Source organism: Carcharhinus amblyrhynchos, chromosome 11 (assembly GCF_965287045.1).
Source record: "Carcharhinus amblyrhynchos chromosome 11, sCarAmb.v2.hapA, whole genome shotgun sequence".
Taxonomy (NCBI): Eukaryota; Metazoa; Chordata; class Chondrichthyes; order Carcharhiniformes; family Carcharhinidae; genus Carcharhinus; species Carcharhinus amblyrhynchos.
In genome coordinates, this window is record NC_137334.1 from 93762198 (window position 1) to 93786570 (window position 24373).

The 24373-nt window shown below is 45.7% G+C and overlaps 1 protein-coding gene across 1 annotated transcript in view; it reads right to left on the bottom strand.

Moving 5' to 3' along the window:
* The window catches only part of usp37 (ubiquitin specific peptidase 37), a 47260-nt gene that overhangs the window by 14499 nt on the left and 8388 nt on the right, over positions 1-24373 (bottom strand). Inside the window, exons 3-17 of the mRNA XM_080199594.1 lie at positions 23095-23251; positions 20012-20112; positions 19324-19478; positions 15988-16065; positions 15104-15201; positions 13697-13775; positions 12660-12818; positions 11705-11836; positions 11469-11592; positions 7103-7308; positions 6144-6261; positions 5102-5181; positions 4449-4613; positions 2187-2249; positions 1251-1392 (exon numbers count right to left, since the gene is read on the bottom strand). Of these exons, the coding sequence (XP_080055720.1) occupies positions 1251-1392; positions 2187-2249; positions 4449-4613; positions 5102-5181; positions 6144-6261; positions 7103-7308; positions 11469-11592; positions 11705-11836; positions 12660-12818; positions 13697-13775; positions 15104-15201; positions 15988-16065; positions 19324-19478; positions 20012-20112; positions 23095-23251 (1857 nt within the window). The remainder of the gene's footprint in view (positions 1-1250; positions 1393-2186; positions 2250-4448; positions 4614-5101; positions 5182-6143; positions 6262-7102; positions 7309-11468; positions 11593-11704; positions 11837-12659; positions 12819-13696; positions 13776-15103; positions 15202-15987; positions 16066-19323; positions 19479-20011; positions 20113-23094; positions 23252-24373) is intronic.

Here is a 24373-nt window from a genome sequence, read left to right on the forward strand (position 1 = left end):
TTATATGCCCTGTTTGTGAACAGAACTCCCACTCGCCTTACAGAATCATAGAAGCCCTACAGCGCAGAAAGAGGCCATTTGGTCCATCAAGTCTACACCGACCACAATCCCACCCAGGCACTGTCCCCATATCCCTACATATTTACCCACTAATCCCTCTAACCTACGGATCTCAGGACTCTAGGGGTCAATTTTTAGCATGGTTCATCAACCTAACCCGCACATCTTTGGACTGTGGAAGGAAACTGGGGCGCCCAGAGGAAACCCATGCAGACACGGGGAGAACGTGCAAACTCCACACAGTGACCCAAGCCAGGAATCGAATCCAGGTCCCTAGAGCTGTGAAGCAGCAGTGCTAACCACTGTGCTACCGTGCCGCCTCAACCGGGATCTTGGATTCAACCTGATGAAGGAGGAACACTCTGAAAGCTTGTGGCTTGTGCTACCAAATAAACTTGTTGGACTTTAACCTGATGTTGTGAGACTTCCATGTTAGATCATTTGAACTATGGTTCTATTTGCTGCTGTCCCCTCTTGCTTTCTACTGTTGTCTTCCATTTCCATCTTTATTTTCCTCTCTTGTCATAAGAACATAAGAAATAGGAGCAGGAGTAGGCTACCTAGCCCCCTCAAGCCTGCCCCGCCATTCAATAAGATCATGGCTGATCTGTTGTGGCTCAGTTCCACATTCCCGCCCTCTCCCCATAATCCTTAATCCCCTTGCCTATCAAAAACCTATCAACCCGTGTCTTAAAAATATTTAGCGAGGCAGCCTCCACCACTTCAATGGGCAGAGAATTCCAGAGATTCACCACCCTTTGAGTGAAGAAGTTCCTCCTCAACTCTGTCCTCCCAACTCAGTTTCCCATCCCCTGCCACTCGAGGTTAACCCCGCCTCACAGTGCTAGCATCAGCCCCCTAGCCCCGGTCCTGCTGGGTTGCAACCTATCCAACTTGTACAGGTCCCATCTTCCCCAGAGTCAGTCTCAATGCTTCAGGAATCTAAATCTCACCCTCTTACCCGCCAGCCACAAATCAGTCTACTCTTCTACTCCTGATTTCACCAACACGTGACACTGGGAGTAATCTTCAGATTACAATTTTGAGGTCCTGCTATTTATTTCCTAACTCCCCATATCCTACTTTCAGGATTTTATCTCTCTTTGTGAAAAGTGTCATAAATATGACGTCTTCCCTCCTGGGGGACAGAGAGAGATAGCGGTGCAGTAATGGCTTTCAGCCAGACTCACGAGCTGCATTTCTTCCTCTTCCTGCTGTGCCTCGCGTTGAGCCTGGTCAGTCATCTGCCTGCTGTTCGCCATTGCTCGTTTCACCTGCTCCTCTTCACTGTCAGAATCCAGAATAACAATTGTAGACTTGAAGCAGTACTTCCTGAAGACCAACACTCGGGATTAGACACAAGAAGCAGTCAGCCGCAGATAAGGAGGCCGAAATACATCTTATACCCATTAGCAAACATCTGCCATACATACTGCGCTTATATTGTTACAGCTGATTCCCTCCACTGCTGTCCTGCAAGTTCCAACTCTGGCTGGGGCCAAAATTCCACAGCATTGCCCTTCTGTTAGAATTTCCGAGCTAAATACCGCTCAGAGGCCTGTGATCAGCTTCCCAAGATGGAGGGCAAGTCAAAGAGAAGCTTGCCGCAGGGATTGCCCAACTACATCTTCTAGAAGGGGCTCAGCAGAGTTTTACAGCACAAAGGAGACCCTTCGGTCCAACGTCTCTGTGCCGGCCAACAAACAGCTAACTTCCCTAATCCCATTTTCTAACACTAGTCTGCAGCCTTGTATGCTGTGGCGTTTCAAGTCATCTCAGATCAGTAAAATCCCAGCTACAGTTTCCTCTTTCTGAGCTGGGAAACATTGAGGCCAATTGCAAACAACAAGGGGAAGCTTTTTGCCAAAATTCTTAGGCAAAACGTCCAAACAATGTTCCCGCCATTTTATGGTTGCTCATACCCCCTCTCAAATCCTGCACCAGCTACTCCTCCTAACCTGAGCTCCCCTTATCTCCTGCCTCAATGCTGGAGTCCTGCATTTTACCATCACATTATTCACCTGCATCCCACATTCCTCATCTCAGCCTTGTCTGTTCCTCTGCATTTTGCTGTGTTCTGCACCCCCCAGGTTAAACTACAATCAGACCACGTTGCGATAACTCACCTCCCTAGTGTGGACATGGAAGTTGTCGAGTTCACCGACTGCGAGGTTTTGAGTGGTCGGGACCTGTGAAATTCAAACGCAGCCGATAATGTTGAATGTTAGAGACTACATCAGCCCCGGAAGCAAATTGGCTATTTCCTTGTCAAAAATGTTACTGAAACTAAATCTCCCTCAATTTACTGAAGCTATGCACTTATAAAATGTTGTCTACTTTGTCTGATAACGCTCAGACCACACACACCCGGGACACTTTACAACATGAAAGGCAGATTGTTGTTCTATCAGAAGACTATTTGACTGCAGGATGATTATAACAGAGGTTCATCCTGGCCACCCACTCACTGTCTGTGCAAATACTTTGACACTGGGGCTTACTAAACCCCAAATCTACACTGTGACCCTTACTACAATCTAACAAGATAAGTCCCCTGGGTCCGGATGGGATTTACCCTAGGATTCTCTGGGAGGCTAGAGAGGTGATTGCAGAGCCTCTGGCTCTGATCTTCAGGTCATCGTTGGTCTCTGGTATAGTACCGGAAGATTGGAGGACAGCGAATGTTGTCCCATTGTTTAAGAAGGGGAACAGAGACTTCCCCGGGAATTATAGACCGGTGAGTCTTACTTCTGTTGTGGGCAAGGTTTTAGAAAGAATTATTAGGGATAGGATTTATAGTTATCTGGAGAGTAATGAATTGATTGGAGATAGTCAGCATGGTTTTGTAGCAGGTAGGTCGTGCCTTACTAACCTTATTGAGTTCTTTGAGAAAGTGACCAAAGAGGTGGATAGGGGTAAGGCAGTTGACGTGGTGTATATGGATTTTAGTAAGGCGTTTGATAAGGTTCACCATGGTGGGCTTCTGCAGAAAATGCAGATGTATGGGATTGGGGGTAATCTAGGTACTTGGATCAGGAATTGGCTAGCAGATAGGAGACAGAGGGTGGTGGTTGATGGTAAATATTCGTCATGGAGTTTGGTTACGAGCGGTGTGCCTCAGGGATCTGTTTTGGGGCCACTGCTGTTTGTAATTTTTATTAATGATCTGGATGAGGGTATAGTTGGGTGGATTAGTAAGTTTGCTGATGACACCAAAGTCGGTGGTGTGGTAGATTGTGAGGAAGGGTGTCATAGTTTGCAGGGTGACTTAGATAGGTTGCAGAGCTGGGCCGCGAGGTGGCGGATGGAGTTTAATGTGGAGAAGTGTGAGGTAATTCATTTCGGTAGGAGTAACAGATGTGTTCAGTATAGGGCTAACGGGAGGACTTTGAATAGTGTGGAGGAGCAGAGGGATCTAGGTGTATGTGTACATAGATCCCTGAAGGTTGGGAATCAAGTAGATAAGGTAGTTAAGAAGGCATACAGAGTCTTGGCGTTTATTGGTAGGGGGATTGAATTTAGGAGTCGCAGCGTCATGTTGCAACTGTACACAACACTGGTGCGGCCGCACTTGGAGTACTGTGTGCAGTTCTGGTCCCCACATTACAGGAAGGACGTTGAGGCTTTGGAGAGGGTGCAGAGGAGGTTTACCAGGATGTTGCCTGGTATGGAGGGGAGGTCATATGAGGAGAGACTGAGGGATTTGGGGTTGTTTTCGCTGGAAAGAAGGAGGCTAAGAGAGGATCTTATTGAAACATATAAGATGATTAGAGGTTTAGATAGGGTGGATAGTGATAGCCTTTTTCCTCGGATGGAGAATGCTAGCACGAGGGGGCATGGCTTTAAATTAAGGGGTGGTAGTTATAGGATGGATGTCAGGGGTAGGTTCTTTACCCAGAGGGTGGTGAGGGATTGGAATGCCCTGCCTGCTGCGGTTGTAAATGCGCCTAGTTTGGGGGCGTTTAAGAGATCTATGGATAGGTTTATGGACGAAAAGGGATTGGTTTAGATTTATGGGTCAGTGTTTTTTTTTAAAGAAACTGGTCGGCGCAACATCGTGGGCCGAAGGGCCTGTTCTGCGCTGTAATGTTCTATGTTCTAACCTATAGCAGCTGTGCGGAGACTACTGGAACAGAAGCTGAATAAAGAGTGAGCTGGAAGAACAGGTCGCTTTGAGCTGAGTTCAACTGTCTATCACCTCAAACTACACTGCAGCATGGGAGGTCATTCAGGGCTGCTTTTAAGAAAGGAAAAACTTGTATTTCCACCGCGTCGTTCACTCCCTCAGAATACCCCAAGTACTTTACATTAATACTGCAATGAAGCTAGTATGAAACTCCCCTCTCTCCATCCTAACAGTCCCCCCTCATTGCCGTCATTTCACTTACATTGCAGCTTGTGTGTTCCAGCCCAGTGAAAAGGGCTGCCGTGTGCTCTCTGTGCAGTGAGCTGCCAGGGTCAGGTACTTTGGGATGATCACCTGCTGACCAAGCTTGTTATTCAGAGAGAGCTGCACATTAAAACTGTACCGTTTCAAATGGAGTATCAGGACCCTGGAAGAAGAAGTCAGTCAGCGATTACACACAAAGCAGTTTCAATATATGTGAGCAGGAATCAGGGTCAGGCACAGATTTAACAACCTGAGCAGGTACAGCACGGGGTTAGATACAGAGCAAAGCCCCCTTCTCACCGTCCCCATTAAACACACTCAGGACAGGTACAGCACGGCGTTAGATACAGAGTAAAGCTCCCTCTACACTGTCCCCATCAAACACTCCCAGGACAGGTACAGGACAAATGCAGAACTAAGACCTAACATTTGGAGAGCAACCAATTGCACACTTTCTGGTGTGCCTCAAGTCTTTGCCTTGTGGATCAATCCCCCCCAGAGCCAGTTGAGACTGGCCCCAAATTTATTTGACGTGCAGAGATTGAAACATTCATCTTTCATTTCTGCACTTCACCCTGGTTCAGAAGATGCAAAGAGGGCCCATCCCCACAGGTGCTGACCATTGTCCATCCCATCCCCACAGGTACTGACCTGGGCAGCCTGCTGAACTTGTGAGTCACAACTGCAGTTTTGCCATTGCATTTCTCACAGGAGTATTCAATTTCTTCAGCCTGAAGCAGAGGAGATAAAGCGATCAGTAAAACCCAATTGCACACCTTCTGAACATCGAGGCATAAATGGATAGTCCATCACCCACACAGGAGGGGGCGTTATACAGATCAGTCAGGGCCTCCACTCAATGTCTCATCCAAACGATGGTGCCTCTAAGAATGCAGCACTCTTGTCAATACTAAACTAAGAGGGTCAGCCAAGATATGCATTCAAGAGTATAGAACATAACAGCGCAGTACAGGCCCTTCGGCCCTCGATGTTGCGCCGACCAGTGGAACCAATCTAATGACCCTCTAATCTAAACTATTCCAATGTTATCCATATGCCTATCCACTGACTATCTGAACGCCCTTAAAGTTGGCGAGTCCACAACTGCTGCAGGCAGGGCATTCCACACTCTTACTACTCTCTGAGTAAAGAGCCTACCTCTGACATCCGTCCTATAACTACCACCCCTTAATTTAAAGCTATGTCCCCTCGTGTTAGCCATATATAATAGGGCATAAACCCATGACTCCGTGACCCTCCCCAGGTCTTTCATTCATCGCTTTCACAGCAAAAGGAAGGCAAGATGATGATATAGTGGCAACGTCACTGCACTAGGCTAATGCTCTGGGGAGAAGGGTTCAAATCCCACCATAGCATTAGATGGAATTTAAACGAATAAATCCGAAATATAAAGCTAGTCTCAGTAATGCAGGAGATGAAACTATCATCCATTGTCACAAAACACCACCTTTATCCTTTAGGCCGTCCTTATCCGGTCTGGCCTATATGACTCCAGACCCACAGAAACGTGGTTGACTCTAAACTGCCCTCTGAAATGGCCAAGAGACTCAAAAATTTGGAATCAGCAACAAATGCTGGCCTTGCCAGCAAAGCCCACATCCTGTGAAAATACAATTAGAGCAACAAGTGCTATCACTCCCACACACGTAGAGAGAAAAGCAGAGTTACACACCCTGAAGAAGAGATCAAGTGAGTCCTGGATAGACCTTGGGGGCAGAAGCTTCTTCCGTCGGGGGAGATCGATAGAAAGGTCGTTGAATTGTTCTCGTTTTGTAACACTTTCACAACAGCTGCAAGATGAATAGATCTCAAGTTACCATATGAAACAACACTGTGCTCTGCACGTCCCTTTGCAGACTGCTATGCAAACACACTAGTCAAATACAGAACAGATTACATTGTGCTTTCAAACTTGAATCCCCAGCAGCAGAAAGATATTCACACAGCGCTCCAGATGAAAACACCCAAGAGGTGGGGGGAGAGATGCATACCCTTCCTCAGATCCTGCCACCTTCCCAGGTAACGGACAGGATTAGGTCTCATTGCCTGGGTCCTTCCATATCACACAATTTGGGCTGCAGCAGGGAGAGCAAGGGATCTTGCCAGGTGTTACACTCGATAGTGCTTGGAACCTCTGGAAGGTGAGGGTAACACAGCACAACTGAAATGTGGGCATCTTTTCTTCCCTCCACTTCTGTACAGATCAGTGGCACGAACAAGCAGGGGTAGGGTACAGGAGTGTGCTACGGAGAGTCATAGCCTGGCACAGCAAAGCAGGAGGCTGCCCTGGTAGATGTTTCCCAACACCAGGTTAAAATCCAACAAGGTTTATTTGATAGCAAACTCCACCAGCTTTCCTATTAAAGCTCGACTACTTTGCTACCAAATAAACTGTTGGACTTTAACCTGGTGTCGTAAGACTTCTTACTGTGTTTACCCCAGTCCAATGCCTGCATCTCCACATCAGATGTTTCCCCACCATGGTCCTGGGATTCTGACATCAGCTGGTTCACCAACAGCAATGACCAGCCAACCCCTGTATGGACTGGTCTTCACCACACTGGGTTAAAGGAATCATTCTGTGCGTGAATGGGCAAATACCACATAAAATGTGCCTCACCGCCAACGTACATTTTACAACCGATGGTGTGCAGAACCTCAAACTCCACGTTGGAGACGATGGGGCAGGTGTAGACCCTCGCAGCACCAGCCTCGTGACATGCCCGAGCAGCTGGAGTGTCCTCGCCTGCCACCGGCTCATTCTTCCAGGTCTTGTTCAGCTTTTCCATGTCTTCCTTTAGCTGATCCAGGCACTGACTCAGGAACTCATGGGCATCCTAAGGTGGAGGGGTGAAGGAAAAGAGAACTATCCAATTAGCCTCACTCTTTCACATTTTCCACTATGATCTTCAAACTTTACCCAATTCACTTGACTCCATTTCCCTGGGTGAAAAAAAAATCTCATCCATCCCCACCAGGTCCTGTTACCGATCACCCTTAATCTGTGTCCCTCTGCTCACTCACCTTCCTACCACTGGAAACACTCTCTCCTTACTTACTCTCAAAACCCCTCATGATTTTCAACATCTCTATTAAATGTCCCCATAGACCACAAGACATAGGAACAGAATTAGGCACTTGACCCATCGAGTCTGCTCTGCCATTCAATCATGACTGATGTTTTTCTCATCCCCATTCTCCTGCCTTTTCCCCATAACTCTTTATCCCCTTATTAATCATGAACTTATCTATCTCTGTCTTAAAGACACTCAATGATCTGGCCTCCACAGCCTTCTGTGGCAAAGAGTTCCACAGATTCACCACTCTCCGGCTGAAGAAATTCCTCCTCACTTCAGTTTTAAAGGATCATCCCTTTAAATCAGAGGTTGTGCCCTCTTGGTTCTAGTTAACCATCTCCGCTTTCAAGATGGTTTCTCAGTTACCCCCTTTAACTGAGCTTTAACAGCTCTGACAAAGGATCATCCAGACTCGAGTGGGGTGCCCCAGGGGTCGGTGCTGGGGCCTCAGCTATTTACCATTTATATAGATGATCTGGAGGAGGGAACCGAGTGCAGGGTGTCGAAATTTGCTGATGACACCAAGATTGGGGGAACGGCAAATTGTGCGGAGGGTGTGGAGAGTCTGCAGAAGGATCTAGATAGGCTGGGCGAATGGGCCAGGAAATGGCAAATGGAATTTAATGTTGGCAAGTGTGAGGTGGTCCACTTTGGTAGGAAGAATGGTAGGAAGGACTATTACTTACGTGGCGAAAAACTGCAGCAGGCGACGGTGCAGAGGGACCTCGGGGTCCTTGTGCATGAATCGCAAAAACCCAGCTTGCAGGTGCAGCAGGTGGTCAGGAAGGCGAATGGGATGCTGGCCTTCATAGCGAGGGGGATTGAATATAAAAGTAGGGAGGTCTTGCTGCAGCTGTATAGGGCATTGGTGAGGCCGCAGCTGGAGTACTGTGTGCAGTTTTGGGCGCCGCACCTGCGCAAGGATATTTTGGCCCTGGAGGGAGTGCAGAGGAGGCTTACTAGGCTGATACCGGAGTTGAGGGGATTGAGCTATGAGGAGAGGCTGAATAAACTAGGCTTGTACTCGTTAGAGTTTAGAAGAATGAGGGGAGATCTCATTGAGACGTATAAGATGATGAATGGGATGGATAGGATAGAGGTGGAGAGACTCTTCCCGCTCAAAAAAGACAGTAGGACTAGGGGGCACAGCCTCAAGATAAAGGGGAGGCGGTTTAGAACGGAGTTGAGGAGGAACTTCTTCACTCAAAGGGTGGTGAATCTCTGGAATTCTCTGCCCGTTGAAGTGGTGGAGGCTGCCTCGCTAAATATTTTTAAGAAGCGGGTTGATGGGTTTTTGATAAGAGAAGGGATTAAGGGTTATGGGGAGAGGGCGGGAAAGTGGAACTGAGCCACGACAGATCAGCCATGATCTTATTGAATGGCGGGGCAGGCTCGAAGGGCTAGATGGCCTACTCCTGCTCCTATTTCTTATGTTCTTATGTTCTTATGAAATGCTGGCTCTATGCTCTTGCCACAGATACAGAGATTTTCTGTTTTGTAAGAGTTTCTCTAGTCTCTCCACCCAATCCCTGATGGCCCTGCAGTTTTTTTCTCCTTTAAGTATCGATCGAATTTATTTTTGAAAGTTATTATTGAATGTGCTCTCTTTTCAGGAACTGGACTCCAGATCACAACAGATCGCTAAAAACATGTCCCGCCCCCCCGCCAATCACTTTAAATCTGTGCCCTTTCTGGTCACCAGCTCTTCTGCAACTGACAGCAGTTTCTCTATTAACTCTGGCAAAAACCTTCATGATTTTGGACACATTCTCAGCTACTCTCCTCATTCTCAGCTACTCTCCTCATTCTCAGCTACTCTCCTCTTAACCTTCACTGCTTTGAGAACAAACTCCAGCTTCTCCACAGAACATAAATCTGTTATACCAGGTCCCATTCTAGTAAAACTCCCTCTGCATCCTCTCCGAGGCCTCAACATCCTTCCTCAAGTGCGGTGCCCAAAATGTGACACAATATGCCTAACCAATGACCGACAAAAGAATTCCCATAATCTCCTCACTTTTAAACTCCCATGACTTCATTCATAAAAATCATTCGAGGTCATGATGTTGTGTCAGCAATTTACACCCGATGACTGCAAGGACTGTGGTTAAGTTTTAATTCTGTTATTTGCTATTGCTTCCAATTTGTGATGCTAAATTAACACAACGGTGGGTAAGTACAGAACACAGCACCCTCTTATGGCAGAGAAGCACTATTGCAGCACTCGGTGCTCCAATATATTAGAATCATAGACTCCCTACAATGCAGGAGGCTGCCATTTGACCCAACGAGTCTGCACCAGCTTCTGATAGAATATTCCACCCAGGCCCTATGTTGTAACGCCAGATATTTCCCCCTCTAATCCTCCTAATCCACACATCTTTTGACACGGGGCAATTTAGCGTGGCCAATCCACTTAACCTGCACATCTTTGCACTGTGGGAGGAAACCCATGCAGACATGGTGAGAAACTCCCCAGTCACCAAAGTCAGGAATCGAACACGGGACCCTGGCACTGTGAGGCAGCAGTGCTAACCACTGTGTCACCGAATTCAAAGACAAACTTGCCTTTGTTCAAACCTTAAGAATACCTTAAGCTCGTTGGAGTTTAGAAGGCCGAGGAGGGATCTTATAGAGACATATAAGATAACGAAGGGGATAGATAGGGTAGAGGCAGAGAGATTCTTCCCACTTAGAAAGGATAGCAAAACTAGAGGGCACAGCCTCAAAATAAGGAGGGGTGGGGGCTCAGTTTAGATCAGAGTTGAGGAGGAACTTCTTCACTCAAAGGGTGGTGAGTCTCTGGAATTCTCTGCCCGTTGAAGTGGTGGAGGCTACCTCGCTGAATATATTTAAGTCACGGGTAGATAGGTTTCTGATAGACAAGGGAATTAAGGGTTATGGGGAGAAAGCCGGAAAGTGGAACTGATCCACTTCAGATCAGCCATGATCTTATTGAATGGCGGGGCAGGCTCGAAGGGCTAGATGGCCTACTCCTGCTCCTATTTCTTATGTTCTAAGGATGAGGAGACACTGGGAGTTATTAGTGAACATGGTTGAGGAACCTCTGATCTGTGGGTGTTACATTTCCCTCTCCAGCTTCCTGCCTCCACTCTTCCAGCTCCTCAGCTTACACTCCATTTCCTTCTCCTTTGCCTTAGGTACACGAGAATCAGAGGAAGGACCAAGATCCACCTCGCTCACCTTCAAATTCTAGGCTGCCACTCAAACGTACCCTCAGATGTTAGGCTGAGGTCCTGTCTTCCCCTACAGGTGGATGTAAAAGCCCCCATCCCATCTTTTACCCTGGCGTCTTGATCAATACCTCTCCCTCAATTAGCATCATCACAAAGATTATCCAGTCATTATTCTTTTTGCAGGAGCTTGCTGAGAACAAATGGGCTACTGAGTTTCCTGTATTAGAACAGCGACTACAATTACTCAATTGTAAAATACTTTGGATATGCTAACATTGTGAAAGGTGCTTTATAAATGCAGAGTTGTTCTCTCTTATAATAGTGTGTTACTAATCTCAGTGATCAATCTTTTATCAATAAGTCTACACAAACTCTGATGAGACTGTGAAAATCCCCAGTGGAGAACTTTTGGGAACTGGGTGCAAATTTACCCGTCTCTCCGACGTGCACTGTACACCTCACATTTGTCTGTCATCACACTGCAATCTCAAAATGTTGTTCCAGCCTCTCATCCAGCCACTAAATTATTCTTTCCTCAGAATTCCTCACTCCCTTTCCTTACAATCCAAAATCACTGCCACCTTTGCTCGATCTCTGTTCCCAAAGCTTAACCTCCGTATCCCATGGGCAGGGGTTTCCCGCCCTTGACAAGGTTTACCACTGGCAAAAAGTACAGCCGCAGGTTTTGGTTACCACCAGCCCACTTGCCCAGACAGCCCTTACATTCTGCACGTATCCAGAGAACCTCTCGGCAGTGGTCGAGATGGCATTCTTCACTCTCTTCAGCAGCTCTTTCTTCACCTCTGGGCTGCAGTTATCTTTCTTGGCCAGAAGGTGGGCAAATCGTCTGCCGGGGTCAACACAAGAGGGTTAGAACTGACATTACTAACATATTGCCAAAACAAGTTTATCAGTGCAGACTCAGTTGGAATTTCGTGTCACAAATCTGAAGTACTCACTTGAGCAGAGCGTTTGCTGGGATTTTCTTCCACGGGATGCCCTGTTTCAGCAGATCAATCGCCAAAGATTGAAGTGAAAACAGAGACTGCAGAATGGCATTCATATAACAGGTATTGCCAAGGTTGGAGAACCTGTTGTTCGGAGAAAACACATCCCATTAGATAGGCCAACGGGATTTGCTGAACAATATCAGGATAGAATGGATGGGGAGGGGGCAGGGAAGAGAAGAGAAAAATGATACTCCAATGGTGAGTGACTCAACTCCAACTGAGTGAGAGAACAAACAAAAAAAGAAGAGGGCTCAAGAGGTGAAATTAAAAAACCCCAGGGATTTTGCAATGCTTAACTTGAGCTGCCAATTCAGTGGCAAGGGTCTGATAAATATATCACAGGCTACTCCAGCTGCAGTAACATGTCCAGAAGGATATGAAGGAATTGGGACAAGAATGGTTCCAGGAAAAAGGAACTGCAGTTACGTAGATAGATTGGAGAAGCTGGGACTGTTTTCCTTGAAAGATTGAGAAATTTGAGGAAGGTATCCAAAATCATGAGGGATTTGGACAGAGTAGATAGGGAGAAACTGCTCCTATCTGGATCTATCCTAACTGGATCTATTAAAGATTTAGAAAATAGGCAAAAGCAGCAATGGTGACATGAGAAAATGTTTCTTGACAAAGTAAGTGGCAAGGATCTGGCATATTTTAATCGACAGTGGTGAAGACACATCCAATCATGATTTCAAAAAGAAATTGGATTATCACAAAAGGAGAAACATACATGGCTACGGGGAGGAGAGTGACATGAGGTGAATTGCTCCTTCAGAGAGCCAGTACAGACGAGGGGCCAAATGGCCTTGGGACGCTGTAACCATTGGTCAGCACTTGTTTCTGGTGGCTCAGAGAGGGGCACCTGAGTGTCATGTTTACCCGGTGAAGAGGCTGGTTGGTTTCTTACCCCTGCAGCTGCTGTGGAAGCTGGGTGGTATGTCTGGGAGGTCTATTCCATCCAGTATAATCCTGATTTGTGCGCAGTTTCTTCACTGACTGGGGAATGGGCTGAGGTAAAAATCCCAAATTCCTTTTAGCTGAGGGAGTTTGGCCTGCAAGACTGGATCTGTTAAAAGCAAGGGGGAAATAATTAAACACATTGAACTTACAGAAAATGCAAGCCATTTAGTCCAACAGGTCTGTGCCGGTATTCAATCTCCAAACCTTTACCTAATTAATTTTCTTCATTTTAACCCATCAATATACAAACAATTTGCAATTATACCACACCTTCACCTTAGTAAAACAGCCAAAGACCTTCTGCCTCAACTATTTATTCAATTTCCAAATTCCTCTACAACCTACCCCTTCTCTAACCTCCCCCAGCCTCACAGCCATCTGAGATTGCTATGCTCCTGCAATTCTGGCCTCTTACTTCTCCCCAGTTTTAACTGCTCCACCATTGTTGATCATACCCTTAGAAGTCTTGACCCTAAGCTTTGCAATTTCATTTGGTGGATCTATTAAAGGTCTACATAATAGGCAAAAGCAGCAATGGTGACATGAGAAAATGTTTCTTGACAAATCTCCCCGTAGAATTCCTGCAGTGCAGGAGGCCATTAGGCCTATGAAACCTGAACTGACAAGAATCCACCCAAGCCCCATCCCCAAAAACCCCTGTATTCCCTGCTAATCTCCCTGACACCAAGAGGCAATTTAGCATGGCCAGTGCACCTAACCTGCACATCTCTGCACTGTGGAAGGAAACCAGAGTATCTGGAGGAAACTCACGCAGACACGGGGGAGAACATGCGAACTCCACAGACAGTGACCCAAGGCTGGAATTGAACCCAGGTCCCTGGCATTGTGAGGCAGCAGTGCAAACCGATGTGCCACCCTCTTGTTTTCATCTCCTTTAGAATACTCAGTGATAACACTAGAGGACACCCTTGCTACTAAGGTGGGGTTAAGTAAGCAAAACATACACACACAATCCACACTTACCTGTCCAGGAACGAATTTCCAGCAGAGTAATCCTTAGAGGAGGCTCTGCTTCCATAGAAGCATTGCAGCGGCATCGGACCTGCAAAGAGTTGGACAGGCATTGAAGCATCAGAGCGAGGTCCAACACCCTAATATATCCGAGCTGGATATACCCCCAAACACGCTGTCCACTACCCCCCATACCACCGGCTCACGATGAGAAGCTATCTCACAACCACAGGGAAACAAACAGATGGTATTTAACAACGAGTTTTAACCACAGCTTTGTGGATCGGCCATCCATTTTGGCAGATCCTGCATTCGGGACTTGGAAATGGAATAGGAGTAAAAATAAAACAATACTGTATTAATTATAAGGCAAAGAATATTATCATACAGGCCAGAGACGGTATCAAACACTCCTCGGGCAGGTACATTCAGCTAGAGTACTACTCCCCCTATGTTGGCCCAAACAGATCCAGACAGAGCTCACCATGAGCAAAAGTAGTATGCTAACAAAGTTTATTAAAGTTATTCACTAGTCACAAGTATGGCTTACAGTAACATTGCAATGAAGTCACTGTGAAATTCCCTAGCCGCCACACTCTGGCACCTGTATGGGTCAGTGCTCCTACCCAGCACATCTTTCAAATTGTGGGAGGAAACTGGAGCACCTGGAGGAAACCCACGCAGATATGGGAGAATGTGCAAACTCCACACAATGACCCAAGCCGGGAATCGAACCCGGTCTCTGGTGCTGTGAGGCAGCAGTGCTAACCTCTGCGCTGCCCCAAGATACAAAAGTATCTTGTCTGAAAATCTTGTGCATTAGTGACAGGAAGAAAAACCATAAGTCAAATGAACTTCCCTTGTAGTGCAAGACATTTATGTAGCACCTTCCACATCCCCAAATGCACCATCGTACTTGGCAGCCAATTAATTACTTTGCGTGGTCTTAGGGAAATGTAGAAGATGGTCTGCACAAAGCACGGTAACTAGAACAAAATAAATGTCGGTATAATCAGCTATAAATATTGGCTGAAGGATAAATATTAACCAAGACATTGGGAGAAAGTGTTGACACAGACACCAGGGGTGAAATGCATCCTTCTTCAAACAGGGGCTGTGGGTTCTTTTACATCCACCCAGAGAACAGATGAGGACCTGTTTTAATGTCTTTCTCAAAAACCAGCACTAACGGTACAGCACTCCCTTCTGCAAGGTGGAGCAGGGTTTGAGCGCTCAACCTTCTCTGCCCCAGGAAGCAGCGACGTCCCTGAACACAACTCTCGAACAATCAGTGCAGATATAATGAAACTTCCAAACCACTGGTCAGTGAGAAATACTTCTTGGTAAGTCCCTCAACTGTAAAGTGAACAAAAGGAATTCTGTGATTCTAAGATTTCTTTCAAAATTTTAGACACTTACCAGAACTCCGGCTCTCCTCTGCCTGCTTCAGGTTGAGTTGCTTCTCTCGGTAGCTGGTCAGGAACTTGCGAGAAGGATCGCCAGTCGCCTTGTTATTGCTGAAAAGATAGGTTGACATCTAACCATTCAATCATAGAATCCCTACAGTGCAGAAGGAGGCCATTCAGCCCATCGAGTCTGCACCAACACCAATCACATTTGCCCTCATAATCCCCTGATACTGATGGTCAATTTAGCATGGCCAGTCCACCTAACCACATCACGGTGGACCAGTGGTTAGCACTGCTGTCTCATGGCACCAGGGACCCAGGTTCAATTCCTGGCTTGGGTCGCTGTCTGTGCAGAGCCTGCACTTTCTCCCCATGTCTGCGTGGGTTTTCTCCAGGTGCTCCGGTTTCCTCCCACAGTCCGAAAGGCTTGCCGATTAGGTGCATCGGCAATGATAAATTTTCCCTCAGTGTACCAAAACAGGCATCGAAGTGTGGCAACTAGGGTATTTTCACAGTAACTTCATTGCAGTGTTAACCTAATTGCGTCACTAATAAACATTTCCTTTGGAGTGTGGGAGGAAACCAGAGCACTCAGAGGAAATCCACACTGGCACAGGGAAACATGCAAACCCAGACGCCTGGTGCTGTGAGATGCTAACCACTGTGCCACCAAATCAGTCTCCTATAGAACCCTACCAGCCCACAAGTCACATTGGTCCCACTTCCTCTCCCAAAACAGCGTTTGCTTTGCTACTGCACACACCATCTTCCCCTTTTCCTCCCCAACTGGCCCACTTCTCATTATTTGCCATTGACACAGGACCCTTCCAGTTCCCTTTGAAACAACAGTTAAGATTCTGACTCAATGGCCCTGGCATTCCTGCAGATACGCACCCGGCGGAATCATTTTCTTTAGGATAATCTTCAGTCAGTTCCAAGTCTGGAGTCAACATCCTCTTTCTCTTCTCACTCCTTCACCAGAAAAGTAATCAACAGAAATGTTAAAGATGCTGTCCACAAATATTTGAGAAGTTAGAAATCAGAAAAGTCTATTAGAAACATACAGCAGGAGACCATTCTGTCCTTGAGCTGCTTCTATCATCAGTGAGATTGTGACTGATCTCCCTCCACCCCCTGTGGCTACAAATAGCTTAATTCGCTTGGCAACCAAAACTCTAAAGCTGAGATTACAACATGAAGAATCAGGCTGGTGTCTGCTGCTTTTTTGGGGAGAACATTCCACACTTCTCTCAACCTGTGTGAAGAAGGGCAAACTCATTTTTTTCTTCTGAATAGCCTGACTCTGATTTTAAGATTACATCGTGAAATATAAGCATTACCGTCAAGGCCAATATTTGTTAACCATTCTTAATTGCCGTCGAGATGGTGCTGGTCTAAACCACCACAGTCCATGTGGTGTAGGAACTGTTGAGGACTCCGGGTCTGTACTCATTGGGAGTTTAGAAGGATGAGGGGGGGATCTTATTGAAACTTACAGGATACAACGAGGCCTAGATAGAGTCAATGCGTAGAGGATTTTTTCACTAGGAGGAAAAACTAGAACCAGAGGGCACAACTTCAGGCTAAAGGGACGATCCTTTAAAACAGAAATGAGGAGAATTTCTTCAGGCAGAGTGGCGAATCTGTGGAACTCTTTGCCACAGAAGATTGTGGAGGCCAAGTCAGTTGAGTGTCTTTAAGACAGAGACAGATAGGGTCTTGATTAATCAGGGAATCAGGGTTATGGGGAAAAAGCAGGAGAATGGGGATGTGAAAAATATCTGATATGATTGAATGGCGGAGCAGACTCGATGGGCTGAGTGATCTAACTCTACTCCAATGTTTTATGGTCAATAAAACATATAGTACTCTGAGCTTTATTAATCGGCGCAGAGTACAAAAACAAAATGATGAACTTATTCAAGGCACCTCAGCTGGAATAGGGTGCCACACAACAAGAAAGATCTGAAAACATTGGAGAGAGTGCAGAAGATGTTTACAAGAATGATTCCAGGAATGAGAAACTTCATTTACGAGAATAGATTGGAGAAGGTGGGATACTGGAGAGAAGGAGGCTGAGAGGAGATTTGGTAGAGGTGCTTGATCTAGTGTCACATGTATTGGTCTACAGTGAAAAGTATTGTTTCTTGCGTGCTACATAAAGCGTACTGTACAAAAATAACAAAAGGAAAGAGTACAGAGTGTAGTATTGCAATCATAGCTAGGATGTAGAGAAAGATCAACTTAATGCAAGGTAAGCCCGTTCAAAGGTCTGATGGCAGCAGGGAAGAGGCTATTTTTGAGTTGATTGGTACGTGACCTCAGACTTTTGTATCTTTTTCCTGACGGAAGAAGGTAGGAGGGAATATGTCCAGGGTGCGTGGGGTCTTTGATTATGCTGGCAACTTTTTCGACGTAGCAATAAGTGTAGTCCGTGTCAATGGATGGGAGGTTGGTTTGCGAAATGAACTGGGCTTCGTTCATGACCCTTTGTAGCTTCTTGCAGTCTTGGACAAAGCAGGAATCATAGCAAACTGTAATACATCCGAAAGGGATACTTTCTATGTTGCATCTGTAAACGTTGGTGACAGTCATTGCAGATATGCTGAATTTCCTTAGCCTCCTGTGAAAGTAGAGACGTTGGTGGGCTTTCTTAACTATAGTGTCTGCATGGGGGGGCGACGACAACGGCGGGTGAGGATCAGGACAGATTGTTGGTGATCTGGATATCTAGAAACTTGACGTTCTTGACGCGACCATTTCTACTCCGTCCCTGGGGACAGGGGCATGTTCTCCACTACTTTTCTTGAAGTCGATGACAACCTCCTTCATTTTGTTGACATTGAGGGAGATTATTGTCACACCAATTACCAGATTCTCTATTTCATTCCTGTACTCTGTCTTGTCATTGCCTGAGATCTGACCCACTATGGTGGTGTCATCAGCAAACCTGAAAATCGAGTTGGAGGGGAATTTAGCCACACAGTTATAGGTGTATAAGGAGTATAGTAAGGGGCTGAGGACACAGCCTCATGGAATACTGGTGTTGAGGATGAATGTGGAGGTGTTGTTGCCTATCCTTACTGATTGTGATCTGTGAGTTAGGAAGTTCAGGCTCCGGTTGCAGAGGGAGGAGCCGAGGCCCAGGCCACGGAATTCGGAGGTGAGTTTCGTAGGAATAATAGTGTTGACAGCTGAACTACAGTCAATAAATAGGAGTCTGACATAGGTGTCCTTCTTATCTAGGTGTTCCAGGTTTGACTATAGGGCCAGGGAGACCGTGTTTGCTGTGGACCTATTGTGTCAATAGACAAACTGTAGTGGATCCAGGTAGTCCGGAAGGCTGGAATTGATTCGAGCCACGACTAACCTTTCGAAGCCCTTCATAATAGAGGATGTCAGAACTACTGGACAATAACCATTAAGGCACACTGCCTGGCTTTTCTTTGGGACTGGGGTAAAGACAGGTTGAACACGTCTGCAAATACCGTCGCCAGCTGATCCTCGCAGGATCCGGTACTCCATCCAGAGCAATCGCTTTCCACAGGTTGACTTTTGAGAAGGCTGCTCTGACACCCGCAATACTGACCTCATATAGTGGTTCGTCTGAGGTTTTCGGGGTGGAGGGTGTGCTCTTGCTGACCTCTTGCTCAAAACGGGCGAACCATGCATTGAGTTCATCAGAGAGGGGTGTGTTGGCGCCGACAATTTTACCTGCCTTCATCTTGTAGCCTGTTGCATCATGCAGACGTTGCCATAGTCGGCGGGAGACTGTGTATCTGGCCTGGGACTCTAGCTTGGTCTGGTATTGTTTTTTGCATCTTCAAAATCACAAGGGGACAGATGCGTTAAATGGGGAAAAAATTGTTCCTGCTCGTAAAAAGGTCAAGAATGAGGGGGCACAGATTTAAAAAGATTTGCAAAAGAGGCAAATTGACGTGAAAGAATACTCGGGTCTGGAATGTGGTTTGGGTCTGTAAATGTGGAGGAGGCAGGCACAATCGAAGCATTCAAGGGGACATTTAAATAGAAACAATGTGCAGCGTTGTGGGGAAAAAGCAGGGGAAAGTCAGTGGCCATTTGGAGAGCTGTGCAGACATGACAGGCTAAATGATCTTCCTCTACGCCATAACAATGTTGTGATTGTGTTACGTCTCAAGAGCACAGTAAAACTGACAAAAGACATAGCCCCTATAAATAATCTCTTATTGGTTCTCAGACAGAACTGACCTGGGCAAAGTGTGTAAGGTAGGGGTCAGTGCTGTCCCCATACGGTTGCCTGGAGTACCGCTCGTTTGTTGAGCTTTCACTCCATGCTGCAGGGAGGCTCGGCCTGGGCTGTTCAGTGCTTTCCGGCTCGGAGTCTCATCTCGTCTGGTCGGTGTCTAGAAAGAACATTTAGCAGTCAGAAGCTAACATTGTAAACACAACGGGGAGAGTGAGAGAGCTTGCAAATTTTGGAACAATCAGTAAACATCAAGACTGAGGCTGGTAAATTTCTGCACATTAAAAAAACACAAAAAGATATGGGGATAGTGCAGGAAAGGGTGTTTAAGATGATCGGCCAAGATCTCATTGGATGGCACAGTAGGCTCGAAGGGCTGAATTACCTACTTTCATTCTGTCCCTGTAAACTTATTATCTAAAATTCAGCTGCACTTGACTGAATTCAAGTTCCATTCCCATCACCTTGCGCTCCCTGGCTACAGTGGCTCCTGGTTTTGCAAAGTCTTAATTTCAAAATTCTCAGTTAAAGGTATTTTCCGGAGGGAAGAGTGACAGATTCTAAAATTATCTCTGGAAGAAGTGGAGGATGGAATCTCAACAAAGCACCTCCCTGGTGGAGGAACCCATTCTGCAGACACTAGAATAACACAAGAATGTCATGTCAATGCACACTGAACCCATGATAACCCACCTGGTTCTCTATATTAGACCGCTGTCGGTGAGATTCTCTGGGCATAATCCGGTTTCCCAATTTTCCTCCAAAGTTGCTGGATCCTTGATGTGACTTGATCCCTGAAGTGGAATAATAGGTGTGAGGCAGGTACAAATGATCATACAGTAGCAAACTGAAATTATTCAAACAGCACTGCAACAGGCTAGATATTAGCGGAGGAACTGGGTGATCCCTGGGTTTGCAATGTGAACTCTAGGGGACTTCAAAATGGCTTATGGAAAGGCATCCAGAATAAGAGATCTGTATTCATGTGAGAAACCCTTAGAAGCCCTAGCTAAGATGGGAAATTCCCCCTAAAACTGAGGTGGTTAAGAATTAGAATCATAAGATCAACAAGATGTTCTCCTGGAACTTACCAAAGTTCTTTAGACAGCAACTTCCAAACCCATGACCTCTACCATCTAGAAGAGCAGCATATACCAGGGAACACCACCACCAGAGGTTCACTTCCAAACCACTCACCATCCTGACCTGGAAATAAATCACCTTTCCTCCATTGTCACTGGCTCAAAATCCTGGAACTCCCTCTCTATCAGCACTGTGGGTGTACCTATACCACATGGACTGCAACGATTCAAGAAGGCAACTCACCACCACCTTCTAAAGGACAACTAGGGATGGCAACGAATGCTGGATTAGCCAGCGATGCCCACATCACATAAAATGAATTTTTAAAAAATTGTTACGGCACAGAGGGTCGTTATTTGACCCGTTATGTCTGCACTGGCTCTCCAAATGAGCATCGTGACTTAGTGCCATAAAGACAAGAGGGTTTTGATCAGAGTAAATAAGGAGAAACTATTTTAACTGGCAGGGAGGGTTTGGTAGCCAGAGGGACAGATTTAAGATAACTGACAAAAAGAGAATTATTTTTAAATACAGCAAAATTGTGAACTGGAATGTGCTGCCTGCAGCGCAAACAGATTCAAAAGGAAACTTAATAAATTGGGAAGGAGTTTGCAGGAAATATTAGGGGAGTTGAACTAGCTGGATAATTCTTTCAAAGAGCTAGTACAGGCAATTTGAGTTGAATGGTGTCTTCCTGAGAGATTTCACTAAGCCAGACACGAACTGTTGCCTTGTCAGCTTTGTTGAAGTCAAGGCTGAATGAAAAGGCCTCAGTAATCCTCCAGAACCTCCAGGCGTTTCTTCTCACTAGTGGAATTCAGATTCCTATCTTTTTCTCTCTCTATTCATTCCTGGGCCGGCATTTATTGCCCATCCTCAATTGCCCTTGGAGGGCATTTAAAAGCCAACATGGAGTCACGTGTAGGCCAGGCCAGATAAGGATGACAAATTTTCTTCCCTAAAAGGACATTAATAAACCAGATGGGTTTTTAAGACAATTGACAATTCAAGATTCGTACTGAATTCAAATTTCACCATCTGCCTGGTGGGATTCAAAACCAGGATCCCAGAGCAATACCCAGGGTCTCTGGATTACTAATGTGCTGACATTATCACTAAGCCAATGTCTCCCTGACAACATGCCATAGCTCAGCCATGCCTTTCCAGAGCAGCACTAGAACTATGTATAGTGCTCTCCTTGGGCTACTCTCAACTGCTGGAACATGTTTTACTGCCCACCTTTCCCACTAGTAAGTCACAAAATGTTCATAAGCAGGGACAGCAAGTAATTAAGACTAATGGAATACTACCATTTATTAGGAGAGGAATTAAACATAAAGTTAAGGGTCTTATGTTTCAGTTATACGGGGCATTGGTGAGATCGTATCTCAAATACTATCTGCAGCTTTGGTCTCCTTATTTAAGGAAAGATGTAAATGCAATAGCGGAAATTCAGAAGTGGTTTGCTGGATAGATACTTAGAATGAACGGGTTGTATTCTAAGGAAAGATCGGACAGGCTGGGCTTGTTTCCACTGGATTTTACAGGAGTGAGGGATGATGAGAAACATAAAAAGATCCTGAACGGTATTAACCATTAACTGTTAATAATGGTATTAACAGCACAGGATGTGGAAAACATATTTCTTCCTGTGGGCGAGTCCAGAATGAGCAGGCACTTACAAAAATAATTAGGAGTTGCCCTTTTAAGATAGGGATAAGGGTTTCTCTGAGGGCTGTGTGACTCTGCCTGAAGGCAGTGGAGTTGGGGGGTCATTGAATATTTTAAGGCGAAGATGGATAAATTCTTTTTAGGCAAAGAAATTAAAGTTTGAGGTGGACGGGAATGTGGAATACAGAACACAAACAGATCAGTCATAATTTTAACGAATGACAGGCTTGTGGGATCGAATGGTCTACCTCTGTTTTTATTTTGTATGTTCATAATACTGTGTGGCAGAGAGGGGTAGGGAAGATTACTTAAAATTAGTTTAAAACTCTCAAGGACCAAATACTGAATTACTGTGGCAGTGTGGCTGGGAGAGAGGGATGTTGCCCACAGCATATTTCAGAGGAAATCACAGCTCTGCATAACGATCTAACTACAGCCTGTGGATTTTTTCATACCTATAGTGACCGTTACGACACAACATTCCCTCCACATCCACCCTGTCAAGACCCCCCTTGTTTCATTCAAGTTTGCTCTTGCTCTTCTAAACTCCAATGGATACAAGTCCAGCCTGTCCAACCTTTCTTCATTAAATAATCGAGCCATTCCTGTATTAGTCTGGTAAAATGTCTCTGAACCGCTTAGAACACATTTACACCTTTCCTTAAATAAGGAGACCAAACCTGTACACATTACTCCAGATGTGCTCTCACTTGTGTCCCAAACTATTGAAGCATAATCTCCCTATTTGTGTATTCAATTCCCCTCACAATAAACAATAACATTCTATTAGCTTTCCTAATTGCATGCTGTACCTTTGGTGATTCATGCTGTTGTACATCCTGTACCTTAGAGCTCTCCAACCTCTGTTGCTGTAGAAGAACAGCTATGATCTTACTGAACAATGGGGCAAGCTTGAGAGGATGGATAGCCTACTCCTTTCTATGGTGTCCTCAGGTTACTGCAGCCTGCATTTGCTGATGGGCACCTGCTAACACATGTTCCACTGTGAACGCAGCACTTACCCCCATGGTTCAGGCCCTCCAGGTAGTCCTTCAGGATCAGTGCATCAGTGTTTGGAGCCTTGTCGATTATCAGGCTGCTCTTGTCCTGCAGTGTCAGCAGCAGTCGACTGTGCTGCTTTGAGGGGCTTATTTTCACCACCTTCACATTGTGGCTCAGCTGTGCAGACAGGAGGAAAAAGGAAAACAACGTGGTACCAGAGAAAGGCATCCAGCGTCAGCTGAAAGACTTCAAGTTTATTTATTGGTCACAAGTAGGCTTACATTAACACTGCAATGAAGTTACTGTGAAAATCCCCTAGTAGCCACATTCTGGCACCTGTTCGGGTACACAGAGAGAATTTAGCATGGTCAATGCGCCTAGCCAGCACGTCTTTCAGACTGTGGGAGGAACCAGAGCACCTGGAGGAAACCCACGCAGACATGGGCACACTATCCACTAATTTCAAAGTTTCTTTTTAAGACAAAAATTAAAATTATTCAATAAACTGAAGCTGACAGTATCATTTACAGTGGGAATTTTGTACTTTGTTTTGACTGGAAGATCATTTGAAATAAGTGATATCCAGATTAGGGTAGATTACAAAGTTAAAACATAGCTACAACGAGAAGAGAATGCTAAACAAGGATCTAACCCAAATGACCAATTTGCATTTACATAGTGTCTTTAACATAATAAAAGCTCAGGGTGGAATTATAAAATAAATTATGACATAGAGCTACATTAGTAAATATTAAGGCCAAAAGTTTGGACAAAGAATTAGGTTTTAAGGAGCATTTTTAAAGACAGCGGCGCAGAGGAATTTAGGGGAGTAAGTCCAGATCTTCGGGCCCAGGCAGCTGAAGAGACAGCCGACAAGGTACAAAGAGCAACATAGCAGAGGAACAGACCCTTCGGCCCACCAAGTCTGTGCCAATATGCGGTTTCTATCCCGCTGTTCGCCTCCCATTCACGTGTCTATCAAGATAGATGTTGACTATTGCCAACATGCCTAGTTCCACCACTTCTGGCAGTGCAATCCAGGCACCCACCACCCTCTGTGTGAAAAACTTTCCCCACGTCTCCCCTAAATTTACCACCTCTCACCTTAAACCTATGCCCTCTTGTAGTCAACCCTTCCACCCTGGACATAGGTAGGGTGGATAGCCCCTGAATATCCACCCTATCTATGCCTGTCATAATTTTGTAGACTTCTATCAGGTCGCCCCCTCAGCCTCTGTTTTTCCAGTGAAAATTATCCAAGTTTATCCAACCTCTCCTCATAATTAAAACTAGGCAGCA